Raw genomic sequence first — 16,256 nt, 5'->3', positions numbered from 1 at the left:
TTTAATATTGGTTTTTATTGGAATAATGACAATATATTGTTTGGGGCTTGATTTATATCTAGCATTCAAAAATAAATGTGCTTGTGGAAATAGCTGGACACAAAATTGGAGAGACGTTTTCTGTATCGGCCCTACTGACGGCGTAACTAATTTCAAGACATTTGCCCCTGTAGTCGTTACTAGTTTCAACCTCTACTTGTGAATAAGTCTCGTTTTCAATATCCTCGTTCGAAAACAAGTTAATGTGCGTTTTCGAAAAATGGTTAGAAGGGCTTACCCAATTTGAAGGTGTTTGGAAATGATCACCTTCGAAACAGCTTCCATTTCTATTTGATATCCTTCGAATGGGTGTATGTGATGAAACGAAAGTAGTAGCAAGGTCTTTATTCTTATCCTCTACAATGCTTGAAAAATAAGAAAAAGATAAGGGAACTAAAAATTCCTCTGATTCTGAAATCGTTCCATTATAATTACAACTAATATCATTGTTTTTAAAATTGTAGTTATTTATGCAACTTGAAGCTTCAAAACAAATTTTATTTTCACTTGTCTCGAATGATTTCGAAAGATTTTTTTCTTCCGTATTGACTATTTTTCTTTTTTTGAGCTTGTCAATTCCAGGTTGCATATTTACTTCAGAAATATGCTCAAACTTATTATCATCATTTAACTCAGTGCATAGTATTTCTTCTGAATTAACCAGAACATTAGGTTCTTTAATTTTAGACTCTATAGTCCTTCCACGTCTGTGACCAAAATTATCCAATTTAGTTAAAGTTCCACCCTCTAAGGGCTTTCTGTTATAATTAAATTCTTTTTCATCATGAATCTGTTTCTTCTTACACCCTTCAAGTTGTAAATATTCAACCTTACTAACAACTTGTGCAGAATTTAAGCCATCTGAATCATATAATTTATTAGCAGCAAAATAAAATTTGGTTCCTAAAGGATGTAAAGTGCGCGTGCCATACACCATATTTACCCATGATTCACCAACAACTTTAGTTCCTCTTATTGGTCTAAATATCATTGATTCACTTATTTCATCTACAATCTCAACATTTTCTAAAATATTTGAAACTTGAGAGACTAGTCCATCCTCACATATTACCAAATTCACTTTTTCTCTCGTCAATACTGTTGCAAATTCTTTAAATTCGCTAATATCGCATGAAATGATGTCTTTAGTATTATCGCCATAACAGAAAACAATAGCACCTATTTCATTTAATTTTATATGAACTCTTCCAAATAATTCTCCTTGAGATGAAGACAAAACACAGATTTTCCAGCCCCAAAGTGGCCATGGACCATGTGAAGGTACAAAGTTAAGTGTAGGATTGAATTTAATTGAATTTGATGAACATTTTATTATTTCGTGACTTAAAGGATAGTTTTTCATAAAAAATAAACATGCTTCTTCCTGCTCAAACACAGAACAAGTTGTTTCATCTGTCTTTGGTTTGACCCTCTTCCTTTTTTTCTGAATACGAACAGTTGTATTTACAAAATCAAGTTCAAAATTTGTAAAGTCAATTTTCTGTCTCATAGAGCAACTTTCAAGTAACCAATAAGGTGTTATAATATGAATAATTTCATCAATTTTCCCCATGTCAGTTTTACATGTTGATTTTTCAAATAACTTTTTCTTAATATATTCAATGTCACTATTGAACCTCCCTTTAGAAGAGCCAAATAAAGCTGATACGGGATTTTTCTTATCAGACGTTTTACTACAAGAAAAGATACCTTCACTTGAATTATATGATATTATGTTACACGGTATAACCAAAACAGAACCAGGAATTCCATTTTTCCAAATTGAGCAGTTATCTGCAAGACAACTCGCAAAATCTTTCATACCAACTATGTTAACGCCATAAATACTTTTTAATATTCTTTGCATGCAATTTGACCATATTGCATAACTCAAAGCAGCCTGACAATTTTTAGAAGAATTATAAATTTTTTTCATGTGTGGGAAGCTTTCAAGAATAACAATAACCAAATTGTCAACTTTTTGATCATTAATATTTGATTGAATTGATTGTGAAGCAACCAAATTAGGTCTTGAAATAGGAGTAAACAAATCTGGATCAAGTGCCCGTTTTTCAAAACAAACAGTTAAAAACCATTCTAGTGATACAAATTGATGAGCTTCAAACAAAACATTCTGATATCCTATTGTCCTTTTTATCTCTTCGTTTAACTCTTCATTTAAACATTGGAAGTTAACAACACAATAGAACCTGGTGACCTGTAACCAAGAATATAAGAAATTATTATTATCATTTGAACTATTTTTCGACCGACAAGATAGTAGTTCCTTTTCAATTCTTTCGAGCGTCACAACTTTGGCACCTTCTTCAATAGCCCTCGTTGTGAAGTATTCATGCCTTTCTGAATCGAATCCAATGAAACACAATGCAGTTTCATCTAATGTCTTTACCTGGTTTTGAGGTGTGACATTTTCAGAACCATTAATAGTAATCATTTGCGAATTCCCGTATTTTGTTTTTGTTTTAATTAGGCTAAAGCTCTGATTAATATGTTCAAGTCTCTGTATTGGATTTACACTACCGATTCTATGAAGGATTTGTCTTCCCATTGGTGTAGAAAGTGAAACAAAATTTTGACTATTGGAAAAACCAAGATTTCTGAAGTTTAAAAGAGAAAGGTTTGCAGACAATGAATTGTGAACTCTTGTCCTAAAATTTGCCGGAATCAAAGATGATGGTTGAGAGGTGTTAAAGTTTGTTTGATTCTCTATTGAAGATGTTGATCCAAAATTTTGGTTGTTTATTCCTGTTATGAGAGCAGAATTAGATTGGGTGTTGTCCACTACTCCTGAAATTGAAGAATCAATTGAATTTTGTATATTTGAATTTAAAGTTTGCTTTATGTTTACCTGAGACATTGGTGTTCTTATATAATTACTGCATACGGTCCCTATGTTAACATGACTATTTTTGAAATTATTCATAACGCTCCGCTGCATGTTTTGAACTTGAGTTGAATGAACCATTCTTTTTCTCGGGAGCGAAAAAACAGGAAAGTTGTTATTTAGCACCTGTATTTGTTGATCATTTATGGATCTAATAATTTTTCCAACTTCTGCTTCAATTGCCTGTTCTTTAAAATCAATTTTTAAAAAGGGCCTCCACATAATTGCTTTTTCAACTAAACTAGGATTTATCGAGCGAACTATTGAATTTAGTAAAGGTATTATTTTTTCCCAAACATGTTTTGTTTTTTTTATTTCATTTGGAATAAATGGAGGGTCAATTATAGTTTCGACCGAAACATTGCATGAAACGATGTCTGGACAAAGGGATTTTAGTCCATTTACAATAACAAAAAGTGAATGTGGAAGAAACAAACCTTTTATATTTAATTCGTAACAACCGTTATTGCTTTGAGTTGATTCATGTATGAAGTTGCAGTCACATGCCGACGCCTTAAATTTCGTATCTCTTACTGGAAAATTGGTTACAATGCGCTTCGTGTCTTTCATAAACCAATATGGATTTTTCTGATGAAATGATTTCGATTTTTCAACGACCTCTTTATAAATGATATTTCCTTCATTCTCATTCTCCTCAATACATTCCTTTAAAATTTGCAAAAAAGTTATAATGTCATTACCAATTATATAAATAGAACTTCCAGGATTGTGAAATAAAGTTTTAATACTAGGGTAATTTGAAGACACATATTTCTTTATTTGTTCAAATTGTGAGTAATTTGGAATGTTATTGTGTTTATAGGCCTTCATTTTGGAAAAAGCTGCCTGTCTTCCCATGTATTTGGCGTCAATTTCATCAATAGAAGAACATTGTACCTCCTGTATAGCAGACCCAACAACTTCTATATTAACATTATTTTCAAGTGATTCAGAGTAATTTTGGTCGTTTTCAAAATAAGACATCAATTTTATACCTTTTCTAGTTAGTAGTTCGCGTAGTTCAAAACATGTTTTTAAAAAAATGCATTCTTTTGGGCTAATTAAAACACTCCAATCCCTTGCTTCAATAAAAACTTGATTATTTGATTCCCATTTACTAAAATCATCGAATACAAATTTCGAGTCTCTCTCACTCTGAAATGCTTTCATAAGAGTGAAAACTAGATCATTTATAACCAAAGTCGTTACTCTTCCTTCGTATATATAATACTGCAAATTCGAGGCGATTAGATTAACTATTTCATTTCTAGAAGCTTTGGACAAATTTTCAGTTGCCTTGTTAATTTCATTTTGATTTTGTATTTTAGATTGAGATGCTCCTGATGATATTACGTTTTCTGTCATTATATTTAAATATTTGGAATGGTGTGGATTTGATAATAGTGCAGTAAGAGAGAGCAAGAGAGAATCATTTGATCTTAAGTATATAGATGATGATATTTGAGGTGATTTATGTATTTTTGAAGAATTAATTGAAAATGTATTGTTCAACTCGCAAATTGCAATATTTTTTTGCTCTTTCAATTTAATTCCTGCATTGCAGTTCAATAATGTAGAAACTTCGCTTACTACATATTGAATTGAACTTTGTATTTTGGAATTGTCAATATTAAATGTTGACTCGTTCTCTTGTAGCCTGCTTTCATCAAATAAAAGTGAATCTCCCATAACACACAGGAAATAAAGATGTATCCTACTGACAGTTACTCAATGAAGAATATTTCTTTAGATTTTAAAGATTTTTAAATCCTTACTTTCACGTCTTATTCAATTAAATATCTTGATTTTTCACTTTCAATAAAATATTCGCCCTCTTTCTCTGTCAATAAAAGGAAGAATTAAAACATCCATATTACTTTGTGTGCCTTTCATAACAAATTCCTGAGTGCTCTTAAATAACACCAGTCTTTTTTATTGTGGGGTTGTACCTTCTTACCGCCCATGTAATTTGTGGGCAAGAACAACGACATTATTTGCGCCTATGGGGACTCAAATAAAAAATGACTGCGTGAATGCTAAAGTTATAAATGGTGGGGTAGGGGGTAAAGAATAACACAATAAAACATATATTTATGTATTATCACTATTAAGCAACTAAATCGAATATTATAGAGGGTGCCCAAAACAAATACAAGAAGACCCATTTAACAAAGGAAGTTTACAACTTCTCCTTGAAAGTGTAATTGACTCAAGAAGCGACAAGTTTGATTCAAACCAGTTGTCAAATATTGACAGAGTGAAGCGGTCAATATCTTGATCAGTGACGTCCCAAAGTACACCTAGAATGAATGGACTTCCACCTATTAAATAATGTAATGGAGTGCAAAAGATTTCACTTAATCCATATGATCTAATTCTGGATGAGCTACAACCAATCAATAAAGAAGGTGGGAAATTGAAGATTTTGTTATCAGGACAATCTTCTGTTATTATTCCCCTTTCAATACTTTCTCCCTTTATAAATCTTTCGCCAGCTTGGTGACCACAAAAAAGATACAAATTGGTTGAGTTTAAATTGATCTCATTCATCATTGAAATTGTTTCAGGGATAAAGTTTGACATACCTCTGCAATTTCTTCCTTTAAATAGTTTTGAAATAGCAGGAATGATAGTTTTTTCAGTGTCAGGCAAATCACCCGAAGGATTAATACAATAATAAATATTGCACTCTTTTGCCAATAAACACCCTTCGTTTGCCTTACTTCCAAATTTATTCATTAAATTATTAAAATTATACAAAGATACTTTGTTATTTAGACCTCTTGTAATTGGTTGAAATATGAGATCTGGAATTCCTTCAATCGGAAAGTTCATGAGTAATTTATCAGGAAAAATAATTATAGGATAGTTCTTTATGCAATAATTAACTGTATTACTCGAAATTGTTTTGCGGAAACTTTTATATAATGTTGAGAAACTAACATTTGTTTTTGTAATACGATTTAATAAGTCAATTAAATTAGGTGTGTTTGTAAATAATGAATATAATATAATTTCTAACATTCCCAATGATTTATAAAATTTCAGATTTTTATCGATATAATTTAACATTTTCAAATTGTTTTTTGAATTTAAAAGTTTCTTTGGAAAACCAAAAAGTAATCTTGCGGTCCAGTCTCTAAATATAACCTTTGAAAATAATTCAATCCATTCCTGAAATTTTAATTCTAGTTTTATTCTTCTAGACCACCAAATCTTTGCTTTCTTAGCTGATTTCTGTGTGACATCAACATCAATTATACTTGAAATATTTTCTTTTTGTATTTCTCCAAACATCTCTAACAAACTATTTATTCTTGAACTTTCTATAAAATAGAAAATTGTTAAATTTGTGGGAATAGAAGAATTAGATATATTTCCTCCAAATGATTCATTTTTAATGTTATTTACCAATGAAATATCTCTTGTGATTTGAAATAGAGAAAATTTGGTACTCCTAGTTACTTCGAAAGGGAAAGTTGAGAAAAACGAAGAGAACCTAATATAAATTCTTGGAATCAAGTTGTTTCTATAGGATGTGTCATTCTTTCTTAAATTTTCTTCCTCTTCAAAATTTTTATTTAATTCTAGTAGAAAACTTAAAATATGCTTGAGATAGTTATAAAACGATTTATCTTTTATTTGATTGAGATCATAAGCAACTTGTTCTTTTTTTTTGTAATGCTCATACTTTTTCTGTATTATTCTCATTGAATGAATATAAAGAGAAGAATTGAAAATTGATAAGATATGGTTCAATGAAGAAACTATATCGGAGTAACTCGAGTTAGATTTATTTAGTTGATATGTCAATGAGGATATTAGTAGAATAAAATCTATAACAATTGAAATATTATTATTGATTAAAACAAATATTTTATATTTAATACACAATATTGTGTGATAGATAATAATATCAAAAAAATCATTTATTTCTTTTAATAGCTTGTTTCTTGCAAAACTTTTATTTTGTCCCTTCTGCCTATGTAATAGTGATGATAAATCAATCAACTTATACCCATCTGATGCTATATGCTCGTTAATGTCCATATAACCCTCAAAGTCCACTTTAGTTACATTAAAAAAGATTTTTTGCGCTTGATTTATTTTTTTATTTAACTCATTTGCAATATAATTCATCTTACTGTATTTAGGATTGGACATATAACTCACTTCGTCATCTAAAATATTGTTTAACAAAAAATAAGTATTCAAATTCTCTGAAGTTTGAGATTGATCATTTTTTCCATTTTTGAATACAGTTAATGCAACTGAATCAATATATTTTGATGTAATAATTGAAACTGAATAGCTCAAAATGTTAGCGTAGAATATATCAAAATAATAATCATCGAATTTACTATCTAACAAGGATAAAATAGTCATAATTATTTCAATAATATCAATATTCTCGGTGATTGCAATTTTACTTATAATACCCTTTAGTATAGAACATATTGCTGAATTTTCATTTGGTTCAACAGAAATATTACAATTCTTGTAAATAAGAGCTGTCTTTCTTATTTGGTTTATATTTGTATATGAATTATACATTGAAGAATATAATATTAAATAAACTCCTATCATCAAAATGAACTTTTCAGTTGAAAGATTTACAGTTTTGCAATTATAAAGTTGCAAACCTTGGCAATAGACATCACATAAACTATTTGTTAATTGAATAATCGCATCAATGGAATAATAACTCAGATTAAAGGTGTATAATGAATCTAATGGACAATTAAAATTGTTAGTATCGGTTATACCATTATTTGAATTGTTTCGATTCCCTGTCAAACTAAGAAGTATTGGAAAATGGTAAAAAAATATTCTTATCATATTGTTATATGATGTAGTCCATTCCCTACATAAATTAGACACTTTCGTAAATATCCTGTGTGATCTTTCAATTTCACCGATCTTCCACCAAAAAATTCCAAGGTCTTCCAAAGATTTAATAATTACACTTATTATATGAGATTTTGATATTCCATTGAATGAAAATATTAAATTTAAGTTGGGTCTAATATCATCAATATAGCCATCTAAATTTTGAATCAATGATTGAGTAAATTTATTACATTCTAAAACAAGAAATAACGGTATATCAAGCTTGTTTGTGCTATTAAATAATAATTCGGACAATCTTCTATATAATCTTGTAAACAGTACAGTATTAATAATGTTACCTCCAGGTAGATCGGGTAACTCAAGTTTATTTATATAACTTATAAGTTTGTAAATTTCAAAATGCTCATTTATAGATGTATTTTCAATTTGTAAAACAATTAACTTGAAGATCGCCTCACTTCCAAGACAGGAGTTTGGTAATTTTTCACCTAGGAATGTCTCCAACAAAATATATTTATCTTCTATTAGTATTATCAAATTTTTGTTGTATAAATCTGCAATCCTCAACCAGTTTATATAAGTATTTTTTGAATTATTTCTTTGAAAATTTGCAACTTTGTATAATAACCTTGATATTAACACTCCAATATTAATTAAAAGAACATCGCTTTGATTTATAACTTCATCATCCTTATTGAATATAATCTCAATCATATTTTTAAGTGAACGATAAATCAAATTGGAAATTTTTCCATTACTAGAAAATTTTGTTGAGAATTTGTCATAGCTTATACAAAAAACCCAACAATGTCGAAAAAAGAAGAGCATAGTATTTAATAATTTTGCTTGGTAGATAATTTCAATCCCCTGCTGTAATTCGATAATATCTAACATTTTATAAACATTATAAATAATAATTTTAAATTCTGATACATCAAATATATTATTTCCATTTAGAAATAAGAACTCAGAACTAACAGTTTTAGGGGAATCTTCTGAAATAGCAAATCTGACATTATTTTTAATGTTGGATTGAGTTTTTGTTTTATTTATTTTTAGTTCATTTGTCGCTTTTATTAATAAATTTATTTCCTTATCATCGTTTTCTTTATCAAAAACTGTCTTATTTTTAACATTCCGCAGTGGTATTGGTACATCGTGATCCACCTCTTCTGAATTGGCATGATCAGGTGAATATGTTTCATTGAGATAACCGTAGTCATTTCTATTTTCATAAAGTAAAACTCCGGTGTCATGAGTAATCCAATAAGAGATAGGCAATATATTATCATCTAAGAAACTTTGGCGATCAAAATTCACCGCAATAACAGCAGATAAACATCCTAAAAATTTATTCATCTCAATAGCAACAAGCTGGTTTATTTTAAATGAATTCTTACACCATTCACTGAGATTATTTCTTGATTCAAAATCACACTCCAATATCAAGTTAATTTTTAATGTAAGTATTTCCAATAAATATATTTCTCTTTTTAAATCATCTAAATTTAAATTATTTGTTGATGATTCGAGATTGTTCAATATTTCATGCATATAATCAGTAAAAGAGTGCTTATCACAAAATCCTTTCTTGAAATATTTCTTTTGGAGGTTGACTACCCATGTATAAAATTCAAATAAATTTATTCTATTCCTATATAAATTTAAAAACATAACCTTTGAAGAATAATCTAATAAAATGGGCACCCCTTTATCAAAAGATAATGAAAAATTGAATAAATCTATGAATTTATTATAAAAACCATTTTTCACTATTTCTTTGAAAATTTTGTTGTATTTATTAGTTCCAAATCTGCAATTCTTGTAAACCGACAATTCTAAATTTGTCCAAATAATCCGAAAGACATTATCTCTATTACCTAAAATCTTTGGAAATAACTCAATTATATCGGCATCAACCGAGAACCTTTCAATTAATAATAATTTTACCTTGACAAATCTTGAGACCAAAGATAATATTACGCTACAAAAATGCTTTTTCATCAATATTGCCCTTTTATCGAGCGTCATTTTTGAAAACCAGTCAAAATTTAAAATGCTCTTAAATGGTTCTTCATTCTCGAGAGAGAAATCTTCAAGGATATGATTAAAGATAAATACAAAGCTAAAATCATCTATCTGCGAGAATACGTTACCAATATTATCTTTGATTAATGAAATGATCTGATAAAAATCAGATTTTGTTTGCTCTTTTTCGTTTGAAATTAAATTTATTGATGATATTAATTGTTCTAACATCAACATAAACAGTAACACATGAATTGGATAATCAGGAGAATCATTACTTTCTAGTTTTGAATAATAATCTTCATTTTTAAAATCATCCTCCAGCTTTATAAAGTCAGTTCTCACAGTTCGATTCATAATTCTGTAATTATTTAAAGTAGACATTTGAATTCTTTTGATTGTTTGAGATTTAATTTGAGAAATACTACGATTTCTTAACCTTGCTGTGAAAGGAGTCTGCATACTACCAATATTGGCATTAGTGGCTGTGGGTGTGTTTATTGTATCAATATCAAAATTTTCATTATTTTGGTTTAAGTAAATATTTCTGTAAATTGATTTATTATGCAAGTAACTAGGAGTTTCCCAAAATCTTGTGGCAGTTTCTATTTTTGAGACATTCACATACATTGTTTCAAAGGGCTGGGGAAATGACCTGGTATTTTTTGGAGTTGATAATGGATTTATATTGTTTACAATAAATTCATCAGTATCATCAATAATCCTTATATCCTGATATTTTTTTTTCTTTTGTAAAAAAATATCGCTTTGAGCAACCCAAGGTATGGATATTATGTTCGATAGTGTAATCAAGCCAAATGTTGAAATTTTTATAGAGCCTTGAAAATTTCTCTTTTGCTTCAACTGAGACGAAAGACGAAGTAAATTTTCACTAATTGAAAGAATAAAACCTAAAACTAATTCATCAACGTCAACCTTATTATCTTTAGGAATTTTGTCTAAAAGTAAACTTTCAAAAATTTGCTCCAAAATGAGGAAATATTCATCATTGATTTCCTCCATGTAGTGAATGTATCTAATAATAGCCTCACAAATAAATGTTTTGAGTCTAATTGTTATGTTTGTAAATTGTGAAACGTCGCCCAGTTTTTCTCTGCAACTCTCTTTATTGAAGTTTTCGATAAAATTACATAACATAGATAATATTTCAATTATAATCGTTGCCACGTCTCTCTTCAATGTTTCATCAATTTCTGATTCACACTTTCTGTTTGTTATTTTTTTGAAAACATTTTCAATTAGACAAGATGAATAACCGTCTATATTCCTTAAAAAAGTATCAAAATCATTTATTTCTCCAATACGGAATACTTTTGATAGTGAGTTATGTTGACAATATAATAGATCTTTCACAACAATAAGCAATTTTTCATTGAAATTTAAATCTGAAAGCGAATTAACAACTCCTATTGTCAAGAAAAAACTGCAAATAATTTCTTTATTTAATTTGATTTCACTTTTGACTGTTTGTTGGTTACATAAATTGTCAAAACGCTCAATAGTTTTTTCAAAAGCAACACAATTGATCAAACACAGTTCTATTTTTAGAATATGTAAGGACACAACATCTTTTTGCATTAGTTGTTGATGGTAAATATTATGTTCCTCAAATAAAACTGATATCTCAGGTGGTATATCAATATGTTCAATGTGCAGTAATGTATCATCTATACTTCTAGAAACCTGTTTTATATATTTGTGAACAATTCCTAGAATTAAACCAGTGAAAATGTTGAAATAAGTTAAAATATCTAAAATATCTTCGTATAAACTTTTATCTAATAAAATAAATATTTTATTTTTTAAAATATTAATTATGTGATTTTCACCTGCAAAAACGCCTAAATCATTACTTTTTGAAGGCATATAAATACCTCCTATTTTGTAAAATGATGTATTTATCTTCGAATTAAAAATGTTTCTCCAGAGACTGTAGACTATTGATGCTTTTTGATGATATTTAAGAGATGACTTGCAAAGTAGTTGAAATATTTCAATCAAATTCTTTAATAAACATAATATTTCGTTCCCTATATTTTCTGGTATTTCCGAGTATTCCATCCTTATTCCCGAGTATTTTAACCAATTGCATAAACAAACCTCCCATAGTAAATATGAATATCTAAAATCAGTTTCATTAAATTCAATGTTTTTGTTTTCCAAAATTTTCTCTGAAAGTTTTAGAACTGATGAAATAAAAATTTTTTCAGTATTCCATTTTCTATTTCCATTTATATGCAAAAAAAAAAAATCTCCAATAATAAAATAAGGCATAATCTTATGAAATAACTGTATATATGAGATAATGATTTCATTATCGCCAATTTTTGCACAGCAAACAGAAATATAACTGAATATTTTATTTATATCTTCAAAACACAACATAGCATTATCAATATCTGATTTTATAATTCGCTTCCATTCAATACCATCCCTTTTATAAAGTAACTCAGACAAAACATTTTCTATTTTGATTTTATTCGAGTCACTTCCTATTTTGACAATAATTTTCCGAAAAGTTTCCTTGTTTGCTGTTTGATCAAATTTTATTTTAGTTCCACTCTTAAAAACATCAATATCATTATTTAATAATATTTCGATTTTTTTGCTAAGAATGGTCAAAGATATCGAAAGAAGCTCATTAAATTTTTTTCTCTCAAAAAGATTATGAACTTGTATTCTCCATTCAGTCATGCTCTTTAAAATGAATTTAGAAAGTTAGTGGGAAATTTAAATAACTTCTATTTCAAGAACAATACATTATTTACATGATTAACCCGCATAATTGTGCAAATTATCTTTGGCTATATTTTTTTTAACTTAATTGTAAAAAGGTGAATTGCCTATAAAAGAAAATATGATTGTTATGACCTAGGAGTATTTTATATGAAAAAATATTTTGAATATTTATCTATTTTTGAATAATCCACTATATGATGTATATTTTTTATCCAATAAATTAGATCATTTCTACTTAAATCCTCACAAAAAATCGACGAAGAATCACCGATAATTATCAACTTATGATCACCTCCTTTTTTTAAGATTTTGTCAACAAAATTCGATATAATTTTGGAACTAATTCCATTAGATAAGTAAAAAAGTGATATGAAAGTTAGTTTGTTATCTATGTAATTAAAATTTGATGCATCTTCAATACTAACATTTATCCAGTTAGGAATTGAATTCTCCACAATCAAAATCTTTAATATTTTAGAAAGCATCTTCTTCTGTGTTCCGTTGTGTGAAATTAAAGATATATTTGGAAATTCAACTAGATTATACCATTTTTCTGCAGAAATACAAAAGTTCTTATTTATTTCTTGCTTTTTGTAATAATTTTTCAATATTGATTTTATAATTCTAATTAAAATATCTATTTCTGGAAAAGAATGATCCTTGTTACATAACTTTTTATTATAACTGAAGAAAGATACATCAATGAAAAATATTTTTGTTGATCCATGGTTAGAATTAATTCCATGTATACTGTTAGTTAATTTTTCAAGTAGTTTCCTGCGAAAACATACACCTAAATATGAATCGCGATATTTTTTTGTTAACTTGCACCTTTTATGTTCAGAGTTTTCTAGCAAATCTTTCAAGCAATATCTGTCAATTAAGTTGTCTTTATCAAACTTCAAATCATCCGAGATACCATAAATTATTGTAATATAGTGATAATTTAACGTAAGCAATAGTAATATATCGGTTTCACAAAATTTGTTTGCATCATCGATAATTATGTGGTCAAACTTAAAATTTTGCACTAAATCAATTTCATTAACAGAATCTAGTATTATTGTATTATATTTATTGTATGAATCCAAGATTATTTCTTTTATATGTGATTTTGGTAAACCTAGTTTCTTGTTATAATTTATTCTATCCTTCAACACAAATGCTGACATTTCTTTATTTTTAAGTGTATCTTTCATGAATTTTATTGAGTTGTAACTGTTTGTAAAAATTAGTATTTTTGATGACTTGTCTATTTTTTTCTTACAATAAGCCAAAATGCACGTGATAAGTGTTTTTCCACTCTTTTCAACACCATCTATTATTGTTATTTTTTCGTTTAGTGATGTAAATATAGCGTTTCTTTGAGAATTAGAAAGATTTATAAGTATTTTTAAATCATTTTGGCTAACAGAAACTCTGGAAAGCATTAAACTTATCAAATCCTTTCTACTTTTACAATCATTCATAATTGAATTATCAGAATTTCTCAAATTACAATCGGTTGCAGAAGAATCATAGATATTAAATAGCTTATTTTTTAATATAGTATTTGGGACCTTTATGCGACTCCCATAAATAAACCGAAAATTATTTTGTATTTGATTGAATTTTAATCTTTCTGAAATATTTATGTTAAGTCTTTTTGAGAATAGATGAACATCATAAGGACTTAAAATACACAAAGAATTTAGAATATCTATCTTTTTTTCATATTTTTTCAGATTTAGTATAGGAAATACAAGGCAATACTCATATTCACTGGGGTCAAAACCTGGATCTTTAATTGTCATTTTTAAAGTTATTCTATTTTTATTTGATACAGTTGGTATTTCGGAACAATTAATTTCTTCTGTTTTTGCAAGTTGCCTAAAAGACATCAAAATTATTTGATTTTTTTCTTTTATAAATGGTTGTATAACCACAATATCATCTACATTAACAAATGGAATTGTCTCGTTTATCGAAATAAGCGTTATTTTTGAATCAATATATTTTATTACGTTGAACATTTTTGAGTTGAGGTATTCACAATTGTTCTTTTTTTGCGACTTAAAATGAACAGCAGAATGTATGTTTCTTCCCATTCCTATATCCATAAAATGATATTTATCATATTTTTTAATAAAACTGTTCTTAGATTTAAACATGGATAGTTTTAAACCACCATGTTTTTTTAAATTTGAATTCGCAATTTTACATAGACTTAGCGAATGTTTGTTGTTTAATCCTCTCATATTATATTTAAAATTACAATGTAAATAATATTGAGTGAGTTCCCTATTAATATTGCTCAGTTCGTTAAGAATATCTTTTTGAAGTCCATGCGACAACAATAATCTCATTCTCATGTAATATTGATATGTAACTCCATTTATAAAAAAGATTTTATTTACTGGTATTTTACTGAGATAATTAAGAAAAAAGAATGCTATCTTTTCGTTTAGAAATTGAAATAAACCCAATATTCGTTCCCAAAGTAAAATTGAAATACCTTCAACAACTTCTTCAAAGTCAATTCTTGTATTGTTAAAATGAGATAACATTGATCCAAGTATTTCTGTAGTTCCAAAATAATCACCAACTTGTAAAAGGCAGGAGATACAGACGAATACATATTCTGTCCATTGACTTGGATTTGTTTTTCTTATAAAATAACAAATTATTTCGACCATAGAATTACATATTGGAATCAATTCATCAGAAATTGGAGGAACATAATGCATATAAAGGTTTGAAGAAGCCATAAAAAAGAAACGGTTAAATATTATGTTTATTGAATTAATAGTTTTGCCTAACTCTTTCAGATAACCTTCTCTCACTTTTTCATTGGGGTTTATTATATTTGAACTTCTAAGTATCAAACTAAATGCATTAAATAAATCAACTTTAATGTTATATTTGCTGCTAATAGACTCTATATTTTTGTACACAATTATCGAATTATTGGTTTCCTTATAACATTTCAACAAGTTTATAAATTCACTTCTCAATAAAACTCCATAAAACATTCTCATATTAATGGAGTTGAATTTACATGTCTCTGCTATAAAAGACGTTGTGAACTCAATAGTCGGTTTACTAATATTATTTATAACAGAAACTATTGAATAATTGTTTCTAATTCTTAATTTAATTTTCGAGTAACTATTCATGCGAAGCTTTAAGTAATAAATATCACTTGAGTCAAATAACTTGATAATATATTTATCTATGGAACTAATTTTATCTTCGAATTCCAACTCTTCTTTATAAATATAATACTTAAATTCACTATTTACGTAGTCTAAATTTAAAGAAGCAAATATTCTGAAATTGTAAATATTAGATTTACTAAGCTTAAATACAAGGGAAAACGAATCGTATTTTTTAACATATAAGTTAACTTTATTAATGTTTTTCATATTCCTACTCTTAAATTTTAAAACGATAAATTTTTTATTTTGAAATTTATCTGTAAATAAATTAGCTTTGTCCATTTTCATATCTTGTTATTTTATAACATGTAAATTGTTCATTCACATTGTCAATAAAATAGTTTAAATTTATTGCTTTATAATGTAATTAATTTTGACCTCTCTATGTTTTCAATATTTAAATCCCTCTTTTTATATTTCCGAGAAAAATGGATTTGAGAACAAGTTCAAATAATAAATTTAGTTTCTGCATAACA

At 27.7% G+C, this 16,256-nt stretch overlaps 3 protein-coding genes across 3 annotated transcripts; all 3 read right to left on the bottom strand.

The window, feature by feature from the left end:
* Positions 1 to 58: 58 nt before the first annotated feature.
* Positions 59 to 4,633, bottom strand: FG386_001595 (uncharacterized protein; the record flags this gene model as incomplete). Its single annotated transcript, XM_067340988.1, has 1 exon — positions 59 to 4,633. The coding sequence occupies one exon, from the start codon at positions 4,631 to 4,633 to the stop codon at positions 59 to 61; it is 4,575 nt and encodes a 1,524-aa protein (XP_067198059.1).
* Positions 4,634 to 5,071: 438 nt separating this feature from the next.
* FG386_001594 (caspase fold protease) lies at positions 5,072 to 12,538 on the bottom strand (the record flags this gene model as incomplete). Its single annotated transcript, XM_067340987.1, has 1 exon — positions 5,072 to 12,538. The coding sequence occupies one exon, from the start codon at positions 12,536 to 12,538 to the stop codon at positions 5,072 to 5,074; it is 7,467 nt and encodes a 2,488-aa protein (XP_067198058.1).
* Positions 12,539 to 12,726: 188 nt separating this feature from the next.
* FG386_001593 (uncharacterized protein) lies at positions 12,727 to 16,062 on the bottom strand (the record flags this gene model as incomplete). Its single annotated transcript, XM_067340986.1, has 1 exon — positions 12,727 to 16,062. The coding sequence occupies one exon, from the start codon at positions 16,060 to 16,062 to the stop codon at positions 12,727 to 12,729; it is 3,336 nt and encodes a 1,111-aa protein (XP_067198057.1).
* Positions 16,063 to 16,256: the final 194 nt, after the last annotated feature.

The sequence above is a fragment of the Cryptosporidium ryanae genome, assembly GCF_009792415.1.
Source record: "Cryptosporidium ryanae isolate 45019 chromosome Unknown contig_26, whole genome shotgun sequence".
NCBI classification, from domain to species: Eukaryota; Apicomplexa; class Conoidasida; order Eucoccidiorida; family Cryptosporidiidae; genus Cryptosporidium; species Cryptosporidium ryanae.
The sequence above is the reverse complement of the archived record's forward strand: the minus strand, read 5'-3'. Positions and strand labels throughout refer to the sequence as shown.